This window comes from Gracilinanus agilis, chromosome 3, assembly GCF_016433145.1.
Source record: "Gracilinanus agilis isolate LMUSP501 chromosome 3, AgileGrace, whole genome shotgun sequence".
Taxonomy (NCBI): domain Eukaryota; kingdom Metazoa; phylum Chordata; class Mammalia; order Didelphimorphia; family Didelphidae; genus Gracilinanus; species Gracilinanus agilis.
The window spans coordinates 624,979,351-625,006,055 of record NC_058132.1 but is presented as its reverse complement, the minus strand read 5'-3'; the positions used below and the strand labels follow the sequence as shown (position 1 = coordinate 625,006,055).

The 26,705-nt window shown below is 38.2% G+C and overlaps 1 protein-coding gene across 2 annotated transcripts in view; it reads right to left on the bottom strand.

The window, feature by feature from the left end:
- Positions 1 to 26,705, bottom strand: part of RHBDD1 (rhomboid domain containing 1) — a 126,327-nt gene that overhangs the window by 72,424 nt on the left and 27,198 nt on the right. Inside the window, exons 3-8 of one of the 2 annotated variants that reach the window (XM_044670795.1) lie at positions 17,857 to 17,945; positions 13,102 to 13,111; positions 8,013 to 8,030; positions 5,213 to 5,224; positions 2,162 to 2,179; positions 1,974 to 2,104 (exon numbers count right to left, since the gene is read on the bottom strand). In XM_044670795.1, the coding sequence (XP_044526730.1) occupies positions 1,974 to 2,104; positions 2,162 to 2,179; positions 5,213 to 5,224; positions 8,013 to 8,030; positions 13,102 to 13,111; positions 17,857 to 17,945 (278 nt within the window). Of the gene's footprint in view, positions 1 to 1,973; positions 2,112 to 2,161; positions 2,180 to 5,212; positions 5,225 to 8,012; positions 8,031 to 13,101; positions 13,112 to 15,136; positions 15,191 to 17,856; positions 17,946 to 26,705 lie in introns of both variants that reach the window. The other variant, XM_044670794.1, reaches the window with a different exon arrangement.

The window sequence follows — 26,705 nt, the reverse complement described above, 5'->3', positions numbered from 1 at the left end:
TCTATATCTAGCTATGTGTGTATCTACCTATTTTTTTTATAATTCTATCTTTTATATATCTATATAGTGTATATAATTATATAAAAGATAGAATTTGTATATCTATATGATTATATAGATATCTGCATATCTATATAATCATATAGATATATAATTATATATGTAATCTACACCTCTCTTTTATATAATTTACCTATCTGTAACTATCTGCCTTTTATATAATTCGATTTCTCTTTCTATCTATCCAATGATACATCCATCTCTCTGTCCATCTATCCATCCACCCATCCATGGCTTTGTCTGTCTATCCATCCATTCATCTCCCCAGACCTGAGCACAATGCCTGCGATATAGAAAAGGTGCTCAATAAATGTTTATTGCCCGACTCACATTTCATGCCTGTCAGGGTCACTATCAAGGTAAGGCATCAAAAAAAGGAAATAAGTCTTGTTTATAATGACTTGATTTTTGTGAAACTAGGCGGATGGCTACGGAGAAATGAGAACCATTTCTTGGACTTGGATAAAAACAAAAACCTCTGAGGAGCCATAAAAGGAAATGGGAATGTTTAGCCAGGAGAAAAGAGAACTTTATGCATGTGGCAGCTATCTTTCAATAGCTGAGGAAGCACATCTGAGATGAAAATCAATCAACCAACAAGCAACAACTAGGTTCTTACTATGTGCCAGGAAATGGGTCTACACAGACCCAAAGGGAAGAGTCCCTGCCTACAAGGAGCTGTCCTCCCCTTTGACTATATGCCTCTTTCCAAAGTTTCTTTCTTCTCTTTTTGTCGAAAGCCTTACCTTCTGTCTCAGAATCAGTCCTAAGTACTGGGTCCAAGTCAGAAGAGCAGCCAGGGCTAGGTAATATAAGCAACTTGCCCAGGATCACATAAGTAGGAAGCGTCTTAATTTCCTTAGAGGTATAATCATAGATTCTATATTTTCACAAACTTCTTAGTTGTTGAGTAAGACAGGAAAGAGATAATTCAAGACCTCCTGTTTTGCAGCCTTTCTATTGAGTCTTTTTTTCAACGCATTTTTATTTATTTATTTGTTTGTTTGTTTTTGTTTGTTTTTTAATAAAAACCCTTACCTTCGGACTCAGAATCAATACTGTGTATTGGCTCTAAGGCAGAAGAATGGTAAGGGCTAGGCAATGGAAACCTCCCGTCTCTAGGTCTGGCTCTCAATTCACTGAGTTACCCAGCTGCCCTCAACACATTTTTTTAATCCCTTACCTTCCATCTTAGAATCAATACCATACATTGGTTCCAAGCCAGAAGAGCGGTAAGGGCTAAGCAATGAAGGTTCAGTGACTTCCCCAGGATCCCACAGCTAGAAAGTGTCTGAGGACCCATTTGAACCCAGCACCTCCTCTGTCTGGATCCAGCCCTTTTCTACAGGTCGTCAGAGCGTTCCTGAGGTAGCCACATCCATCCATCAGAAGTTCTGCCCCTACTCTCTAAGCTGCCTTCACCCAAATCCTAGCTTGATGCCTCAATGGCATTCCAAAGTCACTTGTAATTCTCAAGGGCCACACCAGGATACGGACAGCCACCAGGAGGAAATCCTCGATGGCGCCCTCATTGGGCCAATCCCAAAGAAAGATGGTGGAATGGCCTCAATCTCATCTACAGCTACGTGCTTTGCTGGGAGCCCGTTTTATGCCCCGAGGAATGGTTTTTTCAGAACTTTCTTGGCTTGACTGTCGTCAGAGTCGCAGAGCCGAGTATAAAAGGAAGCGCGTGAACAATGCGTCCCCGCCGAGTCTGGCACTTCATGAGACTAGGCTGGAGGCAGGACGGCATCACACCCCGTTCCCAGGAATCACATTCCGCACACACTTCTCCAGCTACACAGGCTTCTGACAAACTATTTTAAGGTCGCTTCTCTGCAAAGTGGGCCGGTACAGACACTACCTCATCGTGTGATCCCTTCCCCAAAACAAGGCGGCCACGAGGCACTTACTTTGGTCTTGGAGGCTGTCTCTCAGAGCTCTTTCTAGCTGCTCCTCTTCCGTGAAGCCTGCCGTGTAGATGTAGTAGTTCCTTGGGACTTCTTGGAAAGGCTGATAGTCGAGAAAGTCGCCTTGATAGGCTCTATATTCTTTAGGAACACATTAAAAAAATAAATAAACACATCAAAATAAAATAAACACATCAAAAAAAAATTGGCTAAACAGAGCGTTTTAATGCAGAGTACCAAGAACTTTACAACTATTACCTACCGATGACCCTGGGAAAGAAGGGCTATGTAGGTGATGAGTCCCATTTTATAGAAAAGAAAATTAAATTACTCAGTCAGAAAGGTTTTTAAGAGTAAAGAGGTGAGACTTGGAGCCAGGATCAACTAAGTAGGAGAAGAAAAATCTATTGGAAAAAAGTTGATGATCGTCTGCATGACATGGTGCTATACCTTGCCAATAAGGGCATTTTCTGATTTTAAATATCTTTATAATTTTGAAAATTAGGAATATGCCACAGAATGAGGGATGCCAGTGTGTGCCCGTTTTTTTCTCAGTTATCTACTGAAGGTGGAACAGGAAGAAATTTTGATTTAAATTGGATTTGGAAGGGTGGGAGACAAATATAATAGATTAGAACTCTGAGATGATTTGGTAAAAATAAAACTAGGGAAAATTTGGAACAGCTTTAATTAAATGCCACATGGAGGCAGGGGGATGGACTAAATGACATTTAGTGAAGCCTTTGTGATCCCATGATTCTGTGGAATAAGAAATAGATTTGCTAACTAACTCATTGGCTCCCTGGGACGAACAGGATAGAAGAAAAGCACAAAACTGATTAATATTTATAAATCTTAACTTCCTTAGAAGTATAATTGATTCTATATTTTATATATAGTATATATATATGTATATATATATATATAGTATAGTGATTCTATATTCAACAAACTTAGTTGTTGAATAAGACAGGAAAGAGATAATTTGGCTATTTAATCCCACTTCAAAAAGATTACTGGTCCCTATAATAATAAATTTACCTGTTGACTAAAGACCAGTTTAAAATGTCTTTTTTTATAAAAAAAAGCTTTTACAGAAGAATGTTATTTGATTCTGGTTCCAAGAGCTATAGATGAACAGAGAGAACATTCTAGGCTTGAGGGATGATTTCTATCTGAGGCAAAGAGTGGGGAGAGATGATATCATATATAGGGAACAATAAACAGGTCGGTCTGGTTGGAGCTACTGCCATACACTCTATTCTATTAAATTAACTACTTAATAAATAAATTTACCATCAAAGAAGTGTCCATTTATACATCTATACTATGTTAAGTGCATTAGCAGATTAGTCCTGCTTAGGTCATACTAGTACAATTTTTTAAATTGTTTTTCTTTTCTTTCCCCCTTTTTATTAAGAATATTTTCTCATAGTTACATGATTCATGATCCATCCCTCCTCTCCTGCTCTTTCCTCCCCCATCCTGAAGCTGACAAGCAGCTCCACTGGGTTGCCCATGTATCATTGTTCAAAACCTATTTCCATGTGATCCATATTTGCAGTAGATTTTTTTAAAGTTTAAAAAAAAATTTTAAATCTAAAAAAAAAAGTTAATCTTTGGATCAATTTCAAGATAGAGGTGAAGCAAGGGCTAAGTTGATGCTAAGACAAAAGGTAGAGTTTAAAAAAATTCTATAATATCATTTTGTTTTGTTTTATTAACTAGTTGGAAAGAATGCCATGAGACAGAAGACTTGGATTCAAATCCCATCTGAAGCACCTGCTGTCTCGAGACTTCAGCTAAGTCATTTGATGGCCTTGGGCTTTAGTTTTCTTGTTATGCAAAATCTGGGGCTAGTCTAGATGGTTCCTGGGGTTCTTCCCAGCACTTACATCTGTGATCCTAATTCAGCCAAACTGTCTCCACTTATCCAAAGTAGGGAGGCTTTACTCCATGCTCAACAACTTAATTTCTTTTTTTTTCCTCCACCGCAAAGTCTTAACACTATTATTGTTTAAGAAAGGGAGGATAAAGCGAACTACATTCTCCAAGTCATCACAATAGCCCGGGGAAGTCAAAAAATCTGGACATCATTTAAGCAAAACTGCAACTTCCACAAATCCAGCTTCAGGCATGGGAACCACCAAAGAAGCACCGGCTTCTCCTACTGTCGTGGCAAGCACGTGCCGTAGTCAAGAAGAAGAGAATGGGACCGCCATCCTCTTGGGCATCTACCATCACCATAAATGTTGGTCATTTATCTGTAAATGTCTTCTTGCACCTTTTAACGAGGTCTGAACCCATGCCTTTTTTGCTTTTCTGCTTCCCTCACATTTAACCATACTTGTTGAATGAACCGATGAAGCCTTTTCTCGACAATTGATAAATATCAATTTTCACGTTTCATCCTAAAAATAGAGACCCTTCTACTGGGGTGGGTGTTCTACTAGCTGAGTGACCCTGGACAAGTCATTTAATCCTGTTTGCCTCAGTTTCCTCATCAGCTGCAAAAAGAAATGGCAAGCCATTCTAGTTTCTCTGCCAAGAAAACCCCACATGGGGTCATGAAGAATCAGACATGACTGAAACAACGAACCAACAACATTATTATTAATTAAATAGAAACCGAATATCAGGTGGCTACCAAACTCACTTAGGAGCACTTTCACAGACAATCTTAACAAAAAAAAAATCATTCTCTCACAAAAGTTCCTTGTGTTTTGAGTATTTTTGTGTCATTTGGGTAAGGGGTTCTTTTTGGAGGGGGGAAATATAATTTTCTGTTGTTTAACGTTTAGTTAAATTAAAATCTAAACTGCCTGAATGCCTCCAATTACTCCGTGCCGTATCTTTATAATCTGGCTGTCATATGCGTTTATACTGATTTGAAGGAATGTTTTCTTGATTTAGAAAATGCCTTTTCCCTCATGTTATTTCTCATTCAAACATCCCAGCCAATGGCTTATTGAAATATCGTCTACAAGTCTGAAGATCTGAATACTACAAAACCTAATTTTGGTACTTGTCAGACAAAGGAGAGAGGGGGAGGACTGGGGGGAAGTGTGCAGTGTTGTAAGTCAGAGACTCGTGTGATTAAAGGTATCATGTCTGAGTCATCAATAACCCCAGGAATCTCAGTGACATCTGCAACAAAGGGAATCAGGCCTTCGAGGACTGGGAGCATCCTTGAATGGTTCTGCTGGTCCAATTAGCTTTCTTTTTATAGTTCCATAATTTACATTCCTGGAAGACTCTTAACATTCAAACACTTTAGGAGAAATACGTTTAAATTATATTCAAAAACCCAAAACCTAGTTGAACATTCTTTCATAGCTTATATACTTTGGCACTATGTTAAAAGAAATTCTGGTTATCATTATTCCATTAGCTTTCCATCTGTTCCTTATAGACATACCAGATTTTCATGGCAAAGGAGATCAAGAAACAATACCAAGATTAGAGAAATTGGTCACAGATTTTTAAACGTTCATGAGGTTCATTGGCTTATAAAGCCTTCCTCAGCTGGGCATGGCCATATTAACAATAAAAGTCAGTACTCACGAGAGGTCCACTCTTAAATGTTCCTCAGCTGGTTGCTAACATGAACCCTCAGCTTTATAAGATATTGCTTTGGCATTGCTAAAATGATTTCCTGGAATTATTACCCATTAGAGCTGGAAGAGACTCTAGCAATCATGTTGGTCCAAAATCCTCATGTTACGTATGAGGATGATGAAGATCAGACAGGGTAAGTGACTTTCTCATGGCCACACAGTATCTATACCCAAACTCTATAAAAGAATGCAAAGCTGGTACTTTTTTGTGGAGCTGAAAAAATGTTCCAAGAAGGAAAATGGGGTCCTTTTTTTGCCCCCTTAATGCTCTGGTTTGTGGATCCTGAGCATCATCCTTGGAAGGCAGTTATGAAGTGGGTTCCCTTTTTACAGATGGGATGGATGAGTCACAGGCGGAGTAAATTAATTAAAAAAAAACCTGTTAATAAACTGTTAAATCAGCCTTTGGAAGCCATGGTTTCTCCATAATAATCCAAATAAAGAGGAATAAATATAGCTCACAGTTTAGTTGGAGAGAGTGGTTCTGGTATCAAGAAAATGCCAAGTTTCAGTCCTTCCTCTGATACATAGAAGTAGCATACTCATGGGTAAGTTCCTCTCAGGGAACTCTCCAAGGTTGTAAATGATGGCTAAGATGCAGATCTCCTTTGGTAGAGGCCATCTCTATACCAAGGAGTTTTCTGCATCCAGGAACTCCCAAGTACCAACTTCAAAAACAATGTGGTGAACCCATATAAGAATTTACGGAGAATTAAATTTTCCCATGTGGAATTAGGTTTCAATGAACTCCAAGATGTCTTCCAACTCTAAAACAATGATTCCATAAGAAAACAAAAGCAAGTCAAGTGACGTGGGTCAAAAACTTTTCTGTTATTGCTTCCAAGGCTATCATTCTTTGGGCTTCCCAAAAATGATGGCGGTTCTCTGGATCTAGACCAGCTTAGGAAGGTCCCTATGTTCCACTAACTACTCACTTGAAAGTGCTAAGAACCATTCTATAAAAAATAATAACCAGCACTTAAAAAGTGATTTAAGATTGGGCAAAGCATTTTAGGAATATCCTCTCATTTTATCTTAACAACCCTGGAAGGTAGGTGCTATTGTTATCCTTAGTTTATAGATGAGAAAACTGAATTGGACAGAAATTAAATGACTTGCCCAAAGTCAACCAATTAGGGTCTGGGGTTGAATTTGAATTCAGGTGTTCCTGTGACACCTAACTGCCTCATAATAGTCTTATGGTCTCCATCCAAAAGTCCAGCTCCAAGCTGGATGGGCGAAGTCCCAGTGGGCTGTGAGAAGATATCTTGAGTTGGGTGGGTTAGATTCCATGGTCTTCTTGCTGATAGCAGAGTAGGAATGAGCTCTCTCAGTATGGCAATTCGAGGAAGCCACTTTTTGCCATTCATTTAATGGTGCCAGTTTGACCTATCGTATTTATCCAGAGGGTCATCCACTTTCAGTGTGTCATGGAGACCCAGCTCTGCTGTAGACATCTCAGAGACAAAGTGAGCTACAATGATGGCAAATCTGGGTCGATCTGACCTGCCTCTGTAGAGATTTATTATGAGAGATCAATGGGGATCTTACCAGAAATTCAGCTGGACCGAAATTCTGGGGGAAAAATGTCCTAGTCTAGCTTAGACATCCCATCCTCAGGATCCCAGAAAAAAACAGGCTGAAATCAGATGTTTGTGGCAGACCTATTATGTGCTCATCATTACGCTAGGTGCTATGCAGGATGCCAAAGATGGAATCCAGATGTCCAAAGCAGTTTATAATATAGTATTTAAAGATAAAAAAAAAAGCAAAAGACAGGAAAGGACACATAAATAAATGTGAGACTGCTTGATTCATGTATTGGGCCCTACAAGAATCACAAGTTAATGGGGGGCAGGGAAGCCATGATGGACAAGAAACTTGACCAGAACCTTAAAGGATCAGTAGGACTTTAATAAGGAAAATAAATAACAAGGTAAGATTCTCTGTCTCCAGAGTCTTCCCTCTACAATCCACATCTCCCACATGGCTGCCCAAAGTCATAATCTATCCATGTCATCCCATGGCTTGATAGGCTCTAGTGGCTTTCCTATTGTGGGTGTTTAAAGTCCTTTACCATGAGGCTTCACATTACTTTTATAAAGCTCCTGGCAAATTACTCTCTTTCCTATACTAAATTTCAGCTAGATTGGCCTATCAAGTCTTCAAAGGAGTCATCATTGCATTCATTTCTTTGCACAGTCTGTTCCCCATGTCAGGAATACTCCATTCTTACTCCTCACCTTTTCCTCACAGGATTCCTCATTTCCTCCAAAACTCAAGTGACATTTCCTGCAAGGGATTTGCCCTCATGCTCCTCTCAGCTGCACAACAGTGGCCTCTACCCCCTACCCCCAAAATGATACTTAAATATTTATATATAGATATTAATATTTGCTTTCCTCCAGTAATTTATTAATTCCACCCAACAGAATGGGAGAACCTTGAAGGCAAGGACTGTGTTGGTTTTTGTTTTGTTTTGTTTTGTCTTTGTATCCCTAAGGCTTAGCATGGAACCTGGTACAAACTAGGAGCTTAATAAATGTTTTTTTTTTAATTAATGAATGTAACTAAGACAAACACAGAGTTGGCCACAAATGTAGCATGTATAAGAGATGAGAATGAAACTGGCTTAAAACTTAAAACTAGGCAAAAGATTCAAATTTGGGAAGAGAGAGAAATAAATTTGGGAAAAATGGGACAGACCCAGATGGTAAAAAACCTTGGAAAACTGGCAAAAATGTTTGTACTTGATACTGAAGGCAATAAGGAATAGGTCTCGGAAAAGAGGATCACAGAATTTTAAAGTCCTTCGGGATTATTTGGTCCAACCCCCTCATTTTATAAATACAGAGAGTGAGGGCCAGTGAGATTTAATGAATTGTCCAAAGGTCACATAGGAAAATGGCTGAGTTGGGACTTGGAACCCAGGACTTTGGCAGATCTCAATGCAGTCAAGAATATTTCCCCCTTTGGGCATTAGAGTTCAGATAAAGATGGGTTTAAGAAAGATTTGAGTGATAATATGGAATTAGGTCTTGATCAATGATACATGTAAAACCCAGTGGAATTGTGCATTGGATAAGGTGGGTTAGAGAGGTTTGGAGGAGAGGCAAAGAACATGAAATATGTAACTATGGGAAAATATTCAAAATAAAAACAAAAAAAGAAAGATTTGAGTGGCAATTATATTTCAGAAATGGTCAGGGGGAAATACTTATGAACAAATAAATTAGTGAGTTGGTTTCTATAGATTTAAAAAAGAAAGCTTAGTAGAGACCCAACAGAACTAAGATAAGACCATGCTGTGTTTTTGGTGGATTTCTGATAGATTTGATGTCGGGATAAGTTGCTATTTTGCTGTTAAGGGATAAGGAGATTGTCTCGATATATATTCTTCTTGTACTGAGGCAGGATGGCATCTTCTGTGAAACTTACAGTTCTAGAGAGTTGCCTAGAGCCCTGAGAATTTTATCAATTTTCTTAAAATCACATAGTTGGTATGTATGTATCTCAGGCAGGATTTGAACCTGTGTCTTCCTATCTCTAAGGCTGGTTCACCATCCCCCATGCTTTTCAGACATATAAATATATCTTTAATAGCCACATCACTGGTCTCCCTGCTTTCCTCCTCCAACCCACTTTCCACATAGCTCTCCAATGGATATTCCTAAGATGAAGAATCATAGAACTGAAGAGCCGAAAGGGATCTTGTCACCATCTCATCCAGTCCAATTCATATAAAAATGGAATCTCCACTATAACACACCTAATGAGTGGTTATCAGCTTCTGCTTGAAAGATGTCAAAGAAGGGGAACCCATCACTTCCCAAGGCAGTCATTTCCATTTTTAGGATAGCTCTGATCTTGTGGAAGCTTTCTCCAACGTCCAGACAACACTGACCTCTTTGCACCTTCCACCCATTGCTACTGGGGCCAAACAAAACAATTCTTGTCCTCTTCCATATGTCACAAAATTTTTCTTCTGTGTGAAGTCTTTCTCTTCAAATACTTGGATGGCCATGCCTTCCTTTCCCCCTTGACTTTTCTTCTCTGAGGTTAAATATGTGCAGTTTCTTCAGACAATGAGCCTCCTATCTCTACCTCATCCCTGACATGTCTCCAGGAACATGATCCTGAGTTTCTAATTGCCTGCTTGGGCATGGAGGTCTGCCCTTAAATTCAATACTTCTAAACTGGAATTCACCACCTTCCTATCAAAACTTGCCCTTTTTGCCAGTTTCCTTTGAGGGTATCACTTTCTTCCCAATCATCCAGATGTGAAATCTCAATCATGTTTGATTTTTAGAATAAGCATGGAAAAGCAGACAAAGTGCTAGACTTGAAGTAAGCCAGACTGTAGCTAATTACTACTTCTCAGAGATTCTGGGTCACTTAATTTTCTGTGACTCAGTTTCTTTGTCTATAAAATGAAGAGTGGTGATGGTGGTGGGTCTATATGGCTGTTAAACACAGGAGTCACTGAGATCTCTTCCAGATTTGAACCTGTAATCCTCTGATGTCCACATTTCTTCTTGCCCCTGTATGTACTGATTGTCAATACCCTTGCTGCTGATACCTACCACATTTAATACCATGACATCTCTCGCATTCCTTTTCTCCATCCATACTGATACCAGTCTTGTCAGTAGCTTCATCACCTCCTGACTGTATTATTATGTTAGCCTTTAACAGGTCTCCTAGTATCTCTCATCTCTGATCCATTCTTTACCTATCTTCTTAAGTAATCTTCCTAAAGCATCAACTTCAGTTGTTTCAATCCATTGACTTGGAAAAAACAACAACAACAAAAAAAACTTCCACAGGTTTCTATTGCTTCTAGTATTAAAAAAAAAAAAACAAAAAAAAAAAACAAAAAAAAAAACTCCATAAAGGTCCTCTAATCAGTCAACTGACCAATATTAATTATAGACCTGCCAAATACAAGGTAGTGTGTTAAATGCTCTAAAATATGGCGAGATGATCTCAAAGGCTCTTAAAACATAGCAATATTCCATTATATCAAGAGACCACAGCTTGTTGGAGCATTCTCCAAATGATGGAGATCTTTTTCCTTTCTAATTCTTTACCACTACAAAAAAATCCTACTATAAACATTTTGGCTTCTAAAAAAAAAAAAAAAGGGAAGTACGTCTAAATGAAAATATTATTACCAATATGATAGCCAAATATGATTTCTAGGTATCCCCCCCCAATCAACATCTCACCATTGGTTTCCATGCAATGGCAGAAGTCATCCCTAAACTTGGAGTACATTCTCTTTTCTCATCTTTATCTTTCAGAATTCCTCTCTTTTTTCAAAAACTTATCTCCATTGCCTCTTCCAGGTGCCATCTTCCATGATTCTCCAGGCTGTCTTTTCTCCTTTCTTAAAAATTTAACAGTCCTTTGTCCTCTTTGTTCCCTCACCTTGTATTTTTATTTTTGTAAATAACACATTCTCAATAGAAGATGAACACATATAAAAGTTAGGGATCATACAATTTTTTATCTTTGTACCCCCAAGTGCCTAACACAGTTCCTCATACTTAAAATGTGCTTAATACAGTATTTCTTGAATTCAGTAGGGGATTTAGCCACAGAGAAGATTTGAATTGGGCTTTTGAAATCAAGATTTTGGTTGTAAGATTAGTGAAAGATCAGTGTACTATGGCAAGGGAGGTTAGGGCTGCTACATATTTTCGAGGATGATTCTCCCTATCTACGCCCGGGGTGATCTCATCCATTCCCATGCCCTTGATTATAACCTTAAAATTGATGAATCCCAGATTTATCTTTCCATTCCTGAATCCTCCCTATAGTTGTTATCTCTCCTATATCTTTTGTTATCTCACAAATAGAGCTTGTAGACTATATTATTATTTTCTCAAAATTTGTCATGGCAAGAACCAATCTTGTTTTTACCTTTTCCAATCACCTTCTGGGATATCTTGTGAATTTGACTATTTAAAGAATTCTTTCTTAATTCTGCTAGCTTAAGTTAATGGTGCCTAGTTACCAGAGGTAATGAAAACACAGGGAAGCAAACCTGCTGTCACCCTGACTGTCACAACCAGAAATAAGCTGTGAATACACTCACTGTTTTTGATTTAACAGTGAAAGAACGGTGTTAAAAAAAAAAAACTTTTGTTACTGTCAGATTTATAAAATATTCTGTCCCATCCATTGCCAAAAAATGCCCTGTACTCTTTGCTTAATAAATAACAACCATTAGTATATATAAAAAGCCAAGCCACTAACAACAGCTGTCATGAGCCAGTCGATGATCTTGATCATCACACAGTGTAAATATGGGTGCTGGTCATGCGGTAGTCTTTTCAGTAACAGGTTCCCAGTGACTGAAACAACCTTCTCAATAGGGCTTTAGAACTGATGAAAAATTCAACAGATAAACTAAATATTACCATCAGAGTTGAAAGAAAACTCAATGGTAATCTACTCTAAGTCATCTGAACTGAAGATTCCCTTTACCACATGCCTACCAACTGGTCAACCACCCCATTGCTCTACAAGTTCCAGTAAGGGAAAATCATTTCCTTCCAAGGCAGCCTGTTCTTAGATGTAATTGGTCATGGTTTTATAGATAAATAAACAAATATATATGTATATATATATATACCCACACACATATACACACACTCCTCTATGTTAGTTCTTCTTGATATGCAGAAATATTCTTATTTGTTTAGGATGACTAAATTCATTATAAGAACAATAAAAATTATAACCATTCTCTCTATCAAATCAGAGGGAGAATGAATAAATAAATGATGTTCTATGAATGTAATAGGATACCACTTAGCCACTGGAAGTGACAAAAGAAGCAGCTTCATGAAAAGAAATCTGGGAAGACACATTGTATAAACTGAGGCAGAGTGAAGTAAATAGATCCAGGAGAACAATTTATACTGTTACAATAACTCTATAAAGACAAACTTAGAACACTTTAAAGAATTTTGATCCACCATGATTCCAGAGAACCAAAGAGGAGCCATCCTACCTCCTCCATGACAGAGAGGCGGTGGATTCAAGATGAAGAATGAGATGCTTTCAGATATGGTCAAGACAGGAATGCGTTTTGCTCAACTATGGATAATTTCTTTTATGTGGGAATGGGATATCTTGTGGCTTGACTATTTAAAGAATATTATTTTCTCAATTCTTCTAGGTTAAGTTAATGGAAACAAACCTGCTGTCACCCTGAGGGACGGAAACAACCAGGGTGGAAGAGAAAGGAAAATAGATGCTTATTAATGGAATTAATTGAAAAGAAAAGAAAAAAAAAAGGAGTCTGAATAAGTTTCTTTGTCATTTCCACACACTGCTTCTAATTCTGCCACCTGGGGCCAAGCAGAACAAGTCCTAGCCCATCTTTCTTTCAGTGATTGCCTTTCAAATACTTACAAACAGCTATGTCTCCTCTTCTTTAAGCTAAACATCCTTAATTTTCAAAACCATGCTTCCTTCCACATATTGCTCTCTCCCTTCGAGACATACCTATTCCTCACTAACTATACCTGAAATAAATCTATTTCCATTCTTCTGCAGGCCATTAGACTTTTAAAGCATCAGTTATTTGCCCAAGACTGTATTTCTCTGTTAGGTGTTGGTCCTGTGTCACCAATTAAATTAAATTTTCTCAAGAACGTGGGTCATCTTTTTTACAAAGGCTTTTTCGGTGTCATGCCTGAGGTGGCCATTTGATAAATATAATTGATGAATGGATTGGGGAGAAAAAAAAAAGATCCTTAATATTTAGGATCCAAGAAAGAAAAGGCAATAGATTTGGCTCTGTGAATCAAAATCTAAACTTATTTTACAGAGCAGAGCCTTTGGAGCGGCTCTTTAAAATAAGTCCATAACCTTGTATTTTGAACTCTATAGCTGTTCTAAATTGGCATGCTTGCAAAGTACATAGAGTACTTCTCCAGCCTGCTGCTTCCCTCGCACGTCAACTGGCAACGCTCCAGTTACCCCAGCGCTCCCTGGGGTCGCTGGAATGTGGTACATACAGCCCTTGACCCATGCATCTGAACCAGGCACTCTGCCCCACCTATTTACTGGAAAGAGGGAGGAACAATGCATTCTGTTCATCCTCATCTCCCATCACTTCACTGCAGAGGCTCTCTCCCTTTGCTGCTGATATTTAGAAAATGGGCTAGGGTAGCCTTGTTTAATTGAAGACAGTCCCCAACACCCAGCAGCAGGGTGAGCTCAACAGAAAAGCCTCTGGGCTAGGAACGAGATGCCCCGTGTGCAAGCTCGGGCTCTGCCATGCCTGTGGCTTTCTCTTCCACATTGTTTCATGCCTAAGACTCCTACTCATCGCTCCCCTTCCTAGTCCACCCCCTCTTTTAAAATGGTAGTATTAGCTTTATTTTTAGTCTCAGGGACAAAAGAAATAATCTATCATGTGTCCGAAAGAGCACATCAGCATAGAGAATTATTTTTATCATCATCATCATCATCATCATCATCATCATTATTTAAAAATAGCAGAGTGGAGGAATCCTTCTTTGGTGTCAACCCTTTGAAGAGATCCGATTTCACTGGTGGGAGCATTCCCTTCTCTGACATGGATTGGAATTGCCCTGGGACGACTAGATAATGATCAAGGATTTTTTTTTTAATCAAGTCATTTTTCAGTCACGTTTGATTCTCTATGACCCCATTGAGGATTTTCTTTTCTTTTTTCTTTTTTAATTTTTATTTTGAATATTTTCCCCTAGTTACATATTTCATGTTCTTTCCCTCTCCCCCAAACCCCTCAAACCCCCCCTTAGCCGACGCACAATTCCACTGGGTTTTACATGTATCATTGATCAAGACCTATTTCCATATTATTGATAGTTGGACTTGAGTTATCATTTAGTGCCTACATGGGGATTTTCTTGATAAAAATCACTGGATGTTTCTTTCTCCAGCTCATTGGTTGGGTGGGGAAACTGAGGCAGAATTAAAGGACTTGTCTAAGGTCACACAGCTAGTAAAAGTCTGAAGCCAGATTTGGACTCAGGACTCCAGGTCCAGCGCTTTATCTCCTTTTTGTCCTAGCTGCCACAGTAAAAAAAATGATCAAAAAAGGCCATTTACCCTGTGGTCAACTGGTGAGGAGCTCTTCCCCATTGTGGAAGCCCAGGGCTACAAAGTCCATCAATGGGGCTGTATTTGATCATTGGTCAGAGCTTGGGCTTCCCTGGCAGAGGAGTTTAGAAACCAGAGTCACCTCAAAGCCACAAGGACCCATCCTAGCAGTACTAAAAGAGGAAACTTTATTTTATTTCTAAATGGAATAATCAATAATAGATATGGTGGTGTAGTTAGCTGGTGGGGTGGACAAAGATCTGGGTTCTAATCCCACTTCTGACACTTGTTGGCTAAGTAAGATTAAGGATAAGTCACTCAGCCTCAACTAATCTACTTGGGTGGAAAACTTTCCCACAACAATAAAATCAAATAAAAGAATTTTTAAACCATATTATTGAAGCCATTTTCCTAAAATTGAAGCCATTTTCCTAAAATACGTACCTGGATTGTAGGGGGTATATTGTTCTCTTTGGAAATGGACATCAAAGAAAATGCCTAAATCAAGAATAATAAAAAGGCCATGAGGTATTTTATACTTTAAAACTTATGCTCACATTTAAAATATGTATAATAAAACCAAAAATTCAAAAAGGGACACAAACAAATCTGGGCAATTTTGTTACAACCTTGTTCAATTTAATATATACTTTTTTAAAAAACCACTGTAGGCAACAGAAGTTCCTGGTTTCATACATATGATCCTACTTTGTTCTTCTTTGTATACAAAATATTTATGTCTGGTAATAAGAGAGAAGTGCATTAAAAAAAAAAAGAACAATTTAAAAGTATAATTATTTTGTGGCTATTTGGGATAAACTTTAAAATTTTATGTCTTCAACTTTTCCAGAAGGTTTATTTTTCTCCCTTATATAATTCATTCCTTGCAGAATTGGTATCATTACATTGTTTATAGTTGATAAGTTAAATGAATAAATAATCATTCCTAATGTCTAGAAGGAAGCACACTACAGTGAAAATTTCATAGGCTGTAGAGTCAGAGGACCTGAGATCATCCTTGACCTCTCACACTTACTAAATGCCCTTGGCCAAGTCACTTAACCCTTAAACTAGCTGAGTCTCAGTTTCCCTAATTCTAAAAAGGAGAAGATTGTATTAGATAATCTCTAAGGTGCCTTCATTCTCTAGACCTATGATCCTAAAATCCCAAGGACTGCATTACTTGAAAATACTCGAGTACAAATTCACTGTGTTTCTGATGACAGCACGAATACATTAAAAAAAAATCAATGAAACTCTTCATGATGTAAAAAAAAAAAAAATGCAAAGACTTCCAAAGGACACTGGTGAAAATTTCAGTTCTCATTCTCAACAACACTCTCTCCCTTCCTCTCTTTCTTTCTCTATATATCTCTCTCCTTTTCTCTCTCTTTATTTATCTATCTATAGATATGCATCTCCTTCAATCTATCTCCTCTCTCCTTCCCCTTCCCTTTCTCTCTCATATATAGAATTCCCCTACCTCTCTCTGTCTCTCTCTCCCTCCTTCTCTCTTTCTCTCTCCCTCCTTTCTCTCTCTTCCTCCTTCTCTCTCCTCTCTCCCTCCTTCTTTCTCTCTCTCTCTTCCTCCTTCTTTCTCTCTCTCTCTCTCTCTCTCTCTCTCTCTCTCTCTCTCTCTCTCTTTAGAGAGAATCTACTCTAAGACTCTCGTTCCACAAATATGTGATACAAGTCACCAGCTTTGGCAAAAGAAGTGAATTTAAATTCCACCTCTAACTCTAACTTACTTGGTCCCTCTTGATCTCAGGGCCAAGACCAGAAAAATGGAGGCCCAGAAACATGACCTATACAATATTATAGACATATTAAACAGAAAAACATGAATCGAATTCAGATATTCTGACAGCTGGTACATTGCATTTTTCCAAAGTATTGGCAGACCCCCCAGCTGAATAGAAATGAATTTCTGGATCCGTTATTAGTTAATTTTATTTTTGTTGTTTTTTCTGGGTCCCAATTTTGCTACTTAACACTTGGGTGACCTCTCTGGACCTCAGATCTTATTCTATAAAACAGAGTTGGGTACAGTGGCCTCTGTGATTCCTTTCCTCTTTTAAACTTAGGAATCCTAGGGTGAACACATAAACTGGACTACGTAGAAAATCTGAAAACATCTAAGAAAGAAATATAAATGTTAAGAATATTTTAAAAGTCTGAGGATTTGAAAAGAAAAAATTTATCATTCCTGCACATAAATCTCTCAACCACAAAAAAGTATACATTAAAGCAAAGCATATGCTCCTGGGAACCAGATCTCTTTTGCAGGCAAAGTACTGAGTTTTCAGAAGACAAAACTCATTAAGACATTTCTATAACTGCATCTCCTCTGAAAGAAAATAAAGGTGGACAGAACGAACCTTCATTAAACAACATTCATTTGACTTTCCCTAGATGTGTTTGTTTCGATACTGCAACAAGCAAATATCAGATCCCTGAACCCCTGGGTGTATCACGGTGGGCTGCTAGACCTCTGAGCAAAGGGAGACCAACCCAACATTAAGGGAGACAATGGATGGTCTGAAAAACTTTCTAATATTGGGAATATATTTTTAAGTTTTTAAACCCTCACTTTTCATGTTAGAATCAAAACCGTGCATTGGTTCCAAGGCAGAAGAGTGATAAGGGCTACGCAATGGAGGTTAAGAGACTTGCCCAGGGTCACCCCGTTAGGAAGTGTCTGAGGCTAGATTTGAACCCAGGACGTCCCAAATCTCTAGAGCTGGCTCTCAATCCACTGAGCCATCTGGCTGCCCCATCTAATCTCCATTCTTGTAGCGGGCCATTAAATGGGCTGGTTTAAAGACTCTTGGCACCTGCCATTTTGGGGGACATTTCAGCGGTTCCTTAACTAGTGCCGAGGCTGGGAATCGACATTTTCCTCCCTCTACTTGGAAAGCGTGAGGCTTGAAACTCAACTCTGCATCTCTGCACCTTCTGGGTTGCTTAAGGAATATTAACCAGCAAGCAGCTGTTTTTATTTTTGTGTTCGCTGGGTCTGGGCTGAGGATGATTTATCTTTAGCTGTAAAACCACTGGGCAGGGAGGAGAGCCCAGGCACAAGGAGAAACTCGGGTCTGCACCTGCCCCCCTTCAAAGGAAGATGGCTTTGAGCTTCCTGTCCTGCCAGAGATGTTCGGGTGTACCTGCGCAAGCTTTCATGATCCTCTTGAGAGGCCCCAGAACGTACAATAGTCCAACGATAATCCCAGCCAGATGCCCAGCAAGGGAAGTCCTAGGAGGAATGGAAACCCTTTGTGAGTGTTTGTGCTGCTGCTGATTAGACACAATCTGTACTCTCATTATTTCGAGGCACGTCAATTATTCTCCGTTTGCAGGCGTTGGTCTCTAGGAAGCCTTTTGTGCTGGGCAGCCCGAAGAACAACATTGCCCACCTTTCTGTGTTACTTTTAATGGCAGGATGGATCCAACACCCTGAAATGGAAACACCCAGACCAAATTGGGTGGGGTATGGAGGGGAGATTCAGGGAGGCAGGGAGGAGGAGGGCAGAGGGCTTGGCTGGGTTACAAGGGTTGATGTGGATCCTTCCTCAGAGATGATAAAAGCTTTCATCCCAATCCTTTCTCTTTAGACACATGAAGTCAGTTTGCTCTGCTCAGGACTGAAGGCTATAACAGCTCGCCAATAGGACGGATGAGTTATCTATTTGTTTTCTTTTTCTTTCTAAATAAATCATTATCTTACCCTCTTAGAATCTTTTCCTTCCCCCCACTCCCAAATTAAAACCATTCTGCATTTGTATCTGTTGCCAGTCCTTTGCCATAATTTAAAACTGGAAATGATCTTTAAACTTCCGTGGTTTGATAAGGCATTTAAGTTTCCTCCTATGGTCTTAGAAGTCAAGCCCTGCCTTTGCCACGTGTTGCCTGTGGGATACTGGGTAAGTCTTGATCTCTAAGTACTTTAGACAATTCTCAAAGACTATGTCCTGTAGAGATTTTAGACTCAAAGTGTCCAAAAGTGAGCTCATTTTCTTTCCACCCAAACCTTCCCCTCTTCCCAACTTCCAATGGTACCCCTATCTCAAACCCTCCCCTCTTCCCAACTTCCCAATGATACCACCATCTCAAACCCTCCCCTCTTCCCAACTTCCCAATGATACCACCATCTCAAACTCTCCCCTCTTCCCAACTTCCCAATACCATCATCTCAAACCTTCCCCTCTTCTTAACTTCCCAATGGTACCACCATCTCAAACCTTCCCCCCTTCCCAACTTCCCAATACCATCATCTCAAACCTTCCTCCATTCTTAACTTCCCAATGGTACCACCATCTTCTTAGGCTTACAACTTAGGTGTCATTCTATCTAGACTCATCTCTTATACCTACCTCCACATCTCATCTGTTGTAAAGTTCTGTCAATTTTCACTCTCGGATATTCTATTGCTTCACAATGATTTCAAAACCTTCCTTCCTCCCTTCCCTTCCTTCCTTCTCCAGACTAGAAATGCAAACAGGTTCAGCCCACCCCTGAAGAACCCTGGTGGTCCTCCATTTCCAAATAACTTACCATACTAATGTCAAACAGTGTGGATACCTGATCAACATACCCCACTGCAGCTTATATTTCCAGAACAACTTGAATTTACTATTTTTAAAAAAAACTTTTTGAAACTTCTCTGTCTTAGAACCAATGCTAAGTTATGGGGGGGTTGGGGATAGACATTTTATGAAATAGAGGACTTCCAGCCATTCCTAACAAAAAAGGCTAGAAATGGAAAGGAAATTTGAGGATCAAATCCACCCCTTAAGAGAAACATAAAAAGATAAACAGAAAAGTGAAATTTTAAGAGATTCAATAATGTTAAAACAATATCATTCATTCCTTTTAAGGGAAAGTGATAATTAAGATGATTTAATATATCTACGATTCTAGAGATTTTTAAGGAACTTAAAGTACCCATGATCCTTAAGGTACTTAAGAACCTTATCTCTATTAGGACAGAGAGAATAAGCAGACAGACAGAAAGAAGGGAGTAACTTGAATAGGATAGGATGATATCCAATAAATAAATGGATGAATGAATAAATAAATAAATGGATGACCAAATAAATAAATAAACAAACAAACAAACAAACAAATAAGTGGATGAGGGGATGAATGAATAAACAAATAAACAAATAAATAAGAGACAAGAATGAAGAACACATTGGGATTAGGAAAAAAAAGGAAATGGAAGAGAGTAAATGAAGAGGCATGTAAGAATCAATATGATGAAGGGGGAAGGGGATTGGCAGCTAATACAGAATCAATACTAAGTACAAGTTCCAAGACAGAAAAGCAGTAAGGGCTAGGCAATTGGGGTTAAGTGACTTGCCCAGACTCACACAGCTAGGAAATGTTTAAAGTCACATTTGAATCTAGGACGTCCCATTTCTAAGCCAGATTCTCAATCTATTGAGCCACCTCACTGTTCCCCAGATGGAAGAATTTCATAAAATCTTTTCTGATTCACCGTTTACTAAACAGCATACCAGTGATATTTATGATCAAACTTACTAGAAGGTGCAATTTTGTGCCCAAGGGAGAAAAGAAAAACATTGAAAAATTTAGTTCTCAAATCCTAATCATTTGAGAGCGAACTTGATGAACATAAAAGAGAAACCTATAGGAATGGCCCCAAAACAGGTAAAAGGGCAATAGAGAAGTAGGAGCTCTCTGATATCACTCAATTGCCAACCTAGCCCTTGCCACTCTTCTCCCTTAGAACTGATACTAAAACAGAAGGTGAGGGTTTAAAAAAAAAAAAAAAGAAAGATAAAAGGGAGACAATCAAAAGCCCTTCACAACCTGTCTCTGGCTTGCATTTGCAGGCTTATACCATGTTACAGCTCCCCTTTATCCACCCTGTGTTCCAGCCAAACTAACCTCCTTATAGCTCCCATACAACATTCCATCTCCACCGATGTTCCCAAGCTGTCTTCTCCGATCCAGAATGTATTCTCACCAGATTCCCTTCAAGACTCAGCTTAAATGCCAAGAGAATTCTACACAACTTTTCCCAACTCTACCTGCCCTTCCCCATTACCATATAGACTGTGTCTATACGTCATATTTATTTAGATGTCTATTTGTTACTTTGCTTAATAGAATGTAAGGTCCCAGAGGGCAGGGACAGTTACATTTTTATCTTGCATTGCTAGTTAATAAATACTGGTTGATTAATTTGTAGAAACCAAGGATGGAGGGAGAAGTGATTTTAAAAAAAAAGGAAATTATTTGGAGAAATTAGATAATTTAGTGCAAAGAAAACAATGATTGAAGACAATGTAACTTTATCTTTATAATTTTTTGTTACATTCTGTACATTAAGTTTTGCTTTTGTTATTGCAACTTTTGTATTTGTTTTCTTTTATGTAATTGCTTGTTGTAATTTCACCTGGAAACAGCTCGAAACCCAGAGATGATCACAATATTAGGCAGTGAAAAAAAAAGACAGAGTTAGAGTAGAGAAGTGTCCCAGGCAATTAATTTCCTAGGCTCTGTGCCCAAAAGGGGAGGATAATTCAAGGAAGTTGACTGGATGAATCACCAAAGGAATGAGAATAGTCCTAATTTGGGGTAAATAAAGAATCAGAGGTCATATCCAGAGCCAGGTCTGGTAAAGTCAGGTGGTTTTCATCAGAAACCAAACCAGAGAGGATCTTGTTCAGGAGCCAGAAAGATGGGGAAGGAGAAAATGGGGCAAAAAAAGAGAAAAGTGGGTCATGCTTTGAAAGCAAATAAGAACAAGCTTATGAACCTGGAATGAAAGTAGAAGCACATGGAGGCTAAAGAAATTATATTGTTAGGAGTCTAGGAGAATAAAGAGTAATGGTTTGAAGTTTGAATCTTGACTTTGCCACCTATTCCCTGTGTGATCTTGGACAAGTCACTTAATCAGATGAGGCTTCAAGGTTTCCTTATCTTTGAGATAAGGAGGATTTGGACCAGATGATCTCCAAGTTCCTTTGCAACTCAAAATCTGTGATCCTAAGACCTGCATCCTAATTGGCTTGCTGAATTTGTGTGGTAATGCAAAAACTGCTAAAAGGGAAAGAATACCCAACAGGGAAAATTGTAACTGAAGTGGGGCAGCCCCCATTGGGAAGGAAATCTCTGGCTGCAGAAGGCTTTTATTTGGGACTGCTCAAGACCCATCAGAGCTAGATTAAAACAGGACTCAGTAATATCTTAGTAGTTGGAAGGTTTTCTGAAATTTGGCACTATGCAGCACTGAAATGGGTTACAAAATCATAAACTCAGATCTGGAGGGGCCCTCGGGGTCATCTGGCTCAACCCCCTCATTCTACAGATGAGGAAAAATAATGCCCAAGAGATGAAGGGACTCATCCAAGGATTCAAACCCGGATTCTTTGACTCTAAACACAGAGCTTTTCTACTGGAACCATGTTGCCCAATTTCATTAATCAGTTTATAAGACAGGCAAACAAGAATGACATTTTCCATATTTTCCATTAGATTGTGAACTCCCTGATGGAAAGGACTGTCTTTTGCCTCTTTTTTTATCGCCTGGTACTTAGCACAGTGCCTGGCAATAGTATGTTCTTAATAAACGTTTATTGAACAATTATCCAAGACAATTCCAAAGGACTTATAACAAAAAATGCTATCTCCCTCCATAGGAAGGAAAAAAAATACATGGAGATTGAAGCATTTTTTAAACTTTTCTAATTTTTAGTCTGCATTTTCTTTTGCAACATGGCTAACATGGAAATATGTTTTGCACGATTTCACATGTATATTTATATAAAATTGCTTGCCTTTTCTAGGAGGGGAGAGGAGAGAATTTAGAACTCCAAAATTTTTTGGTTAAAAATTATTTTTATATAAAATTGAAAAAATATAAAAATCAAAGATTATAAGCTAAAAAAAGTTGATTGATTGATTCCTGAATATACAAGGTCAACAAATATGAGGTATAAAAGAAATAATAGATCTGGGGGTCACTGGACCTGGCTTTAAAGCTTTATATTGCTTCTGAACCTGTAAGACCTTACACAAGCCACTTCATTTTTCTGTGCCTCAGATCCCTCATCAGTAAAACGAAGCTGTTGTGCTAGCTGATTCCTAAAATTTGTCCTACATCTAAGTTCTACAACCCTCTGAAATGTAAAAGGGAATAAGCCCCCACTCACAGACTTTCCCATAGGATCTGAAATAGTATATAAAGGATTATTGCAAGTTATTTTCACCATATGTGGAATGTGACAATGAATGATACCCAGGAGGATTTAAAGGACTTTGTTCTTGACAGTTTAGTCTACAAAGAAGGAGCTTAATTTGGAGGGAAATGGGAGAATCACAAATTTTCAGAGGCAAGAGAAAAGGAGATAGAGAATCTAGAAGCTAGATAAATCGATATGTGATCCCTTTATCCAGTCAAATTTTCACAGGTCAAAAAACAAATTCCTACAGGCATAAACATAGACCCAGAAAGAATTAAGATGACATTAATGGATAATTTGTTAAGAATTAAGAAATCATTCTTCAACTTTATAAATGAATTAAAAAGAATTCATTAAGTATTTATTATGCACCTCACATAACACATCTAATCATTCAGTAAAGAGACTTGTTCCTTTGGTTAAATATATTAAATGATATGAACCCCTTAGTGGAAAAGCAATGGGATCACATACTTAGCCTATCACTTCCTAAGGGGAACAGCATGAAACCTGGTATTCTTTGGCCCTCAAGTTTTTCAGAGGAATTTAATAAAGTATTTGTTTAAGCTGGATAAAACGCCAATACTAATTTCATAGAAGAAAAGGAAAATGAGAGGGAGGAGGAATTATTATGAATTGGAGAATGTGGAAAATCAACCAGGATTGGTATTTATATTGTAAAGCACTGAATTTGAATTCAATAATAGAGTGGGAAAAAACATACTGCTGGCTGGTGTGCACTGTTTATTCTTTATAGAAATTTATTAAAAATTTTATAGAGTTAGGTCTTGATCAATGATACATGTAAAACACAGTGGAATTATGTGTCAGTTAAGGGGGGTTAGAGCAGTTTGGGGGAGAGGGAAAGAACATGAAATATGTAACTATGGGAAAATATTCAAAATAACAACTTTTTTAAAAATGTTATATTTAAATAATAAAATTATTAAAAATCATATTGATGATAAAAAGTGTAGGAAAATATTTTCCATTTCAGAAACAAACCAAGGGCTTCATCTTGAACCTTGTTTAGAAATCAGAGTTTAATACAATTTATTACTAAGAATTATTCAATTACTAAATAAATTTCTTAACTCTCTAAATGAGTGTTTAGAAGCTGGAATTATAAGCTTTGCTAAAAGAATGGAGAAAGTTAGCTGGAAAAGAGATGGTCGAGCCAATAAAACAAGTCTTGGGTTATCTTCAAATATAAAGACTTCACGCATAACTATTCTGTTTCACCAATTTAAAAGATCTTGCTGTCTGAACTAAAGTGGCTACAAATAGAAATACAAGAAGAAGATTGAGAAATATGATAGCCGTCAAAATTGAATGTCTAGAAAGGGAGGAAAAAATGGACTGACCCCTAGTAATGAGAGGGAAATAACACTCATCTGTGAAGGGATGTCAACTTTTTTCTCGTGCCACTAGTAGTTATTTAGCAAATTTATTCCTAAAGGAATTCCTAAAGGAATAAATTTGCTAAATAGTTCACAGAAAAGTACCTAATGTCCTGTGAGAAGAAATGTACTTCCAAAGGGCAAGAAAGCTGCTTCTTCCTTCCCGGCAAAATCAGGCCAAATACTTGGACATTACATCATTCTCATGTACTATAGAGGATTTGGCATAGGAATTCACCCATTGAGTTTAAGTACCAATGGGCACTTAAAAACTGGGCTCAGGTTGGGAGACAAGTACTTGAATGGATCATTAGATATTGGGTTGTTCCAAATAAGGGTACTCATTCTTGATGAAGAGGACATGTTGTGGGGCTAGGGGGTGCCAAGAGTAACTTGGGGAAAAAGACAAGTTTTCAGAATATCCCTGATCGGAAATATTCTCACATTCTACCAATTTGTGAATGCAAATGGAACCATTTTGGTTGTGTTTCTGCAACTAAACCCATTATTTTAGAAATTCCTGGGCAGGAGCCTCAAATAAATCCTTAGTGTCACATCATGCCTGGAGTAGTGGCATTCTCTCTCCTATGCCCAGGACATATAGATCAGCTAGGAAGTATCCTAGCAGTCAAAATACAACTTAAGGGACAGAAAGATATAGAGAGAGTGGAAGAGGTCCTGTCTCTAAGAGCTCATAGGTTAGGATGGATGATTCAACCATGAATTTCTACTCTTCTTCCTTCAGATAAGCACGAACAGACATCTGAAATAAGGTGATGGGCAGATGAAAGAGTCTCAAAACCATATATGACTCTGGCTATATTTCTTTGGATTCTAGAAAAGTATAAAAATGCAGGCTGCATACAATAAATCCTATTTTAGCATCAAACACTACAAACTATACTAAGGAGAGATATTGACCAGATTTAAATGATTTATTTTGCCTTTTATCAGCTTATTAAACAAAATTTCTGCATCTAATTGAAGAAAATCTGAAATAAATCACATCGGATTATCCTCCAAAAGGATTAATTTGGAACTTCATTTCTTTGAAAATATGTAGTTTTCTATAAAAAGTCATAAAATTGCTTATGGTCAAACCTAGATTATCTGTGGTAATAGAATAAAGCAATAATGGCTAGGGAAAGAGAAAAAAAAGAAAGGAAAAATTATCTCCATTTAATATTTGAGTGTGCAGGGCCATGGCTAGGAAAAATTATGCAGGTATCAAATTTGGCCATAAGTACTCCCTTTCTGGGTCTGTATATCCTCTTGTTCCTTCTAATCTTCCTTTCATTTTCTGCCATCAAACACCAGGTACCTTGACACCCTTTTCTTCCTAGGGTCAACCTGGATTGTCCTGCTCTCTAGATCTATTTCTTGATAGCCTCCCATCAAAGACTGCTCTCCAGATGCTATTAGAAAGATTTGTCCACATTCTCCCATTAATGACACCACTGATCTCCTACTCCAGTGCTTCATAAATGGCCAGACCCTAAGCCAGAGCATCACAAAAGCTGGCCAAACTCTCCGTGCAAGTCTAATGATGCAGGTCAATCATCAAGAGTTTTTGTTTTGAATTCATTTGTTTTGAGGAACATATTTATGCTTTCCCTCTACAAAGGTGGCCAAGAAGATTACCATCATTTATTAATGACTTAGATGAAAAATGTAACGGAAAAATAATCCCAAATTTCAAACTGATACAAAGATTGGTGGGATATCTAATTTAGAGAAAGAAAATCAAGACCTCAAAAGATCTCAACAGGCTAGTAGTAAGGCTGGGTTCGCATCTAATGGGATGAAATTTAATTCAGATAAATATAAAGTCTTGCACTTAAGTTTAAAAAATCATTTTCACAAAAACAATATGAGAGATTCATGACTAGATATCAGTTTATCTAAAACAGATTCCTGAGGTTTTAACTGAATACAAAACTCAATAGGAGTCATCAGTAAGATATGGCAAGAAAATGGCATTGAGACGATGTCCAGAACCAGGCAGACAATAGCCCTTCTGAGTTCTGCCCAAATTAAGTCGAATTTGGGTAACACATTTTATTTTATTTTATTTTACCTGATTTTATTTTTTTAACCCTTACCTTCTGTTTTAGATCAATACTAAGTGTGGGTTCTAAGGAGAAGAGTGGGAAGGGCTAGGTCATTGGGATTAAATGGTTTGCCCAGGGTCACAACAGCTGGGAAGTGTCTGAGATCAGATTTGAACCCAGATTCCCCTGACTCCAGGTCTGGCTCTCTATCCACAGAGCCGCCTTAGCTGCTCTTTTTAGAAAGGACACAATTGGCATCTAATACAACCCCATCCCCCCAAAAGAATTTCCATGATTAACATCTGCAAAAAAAGCAGTCACCCAATGATGTGAGAATCCACTCCCTCTTAAG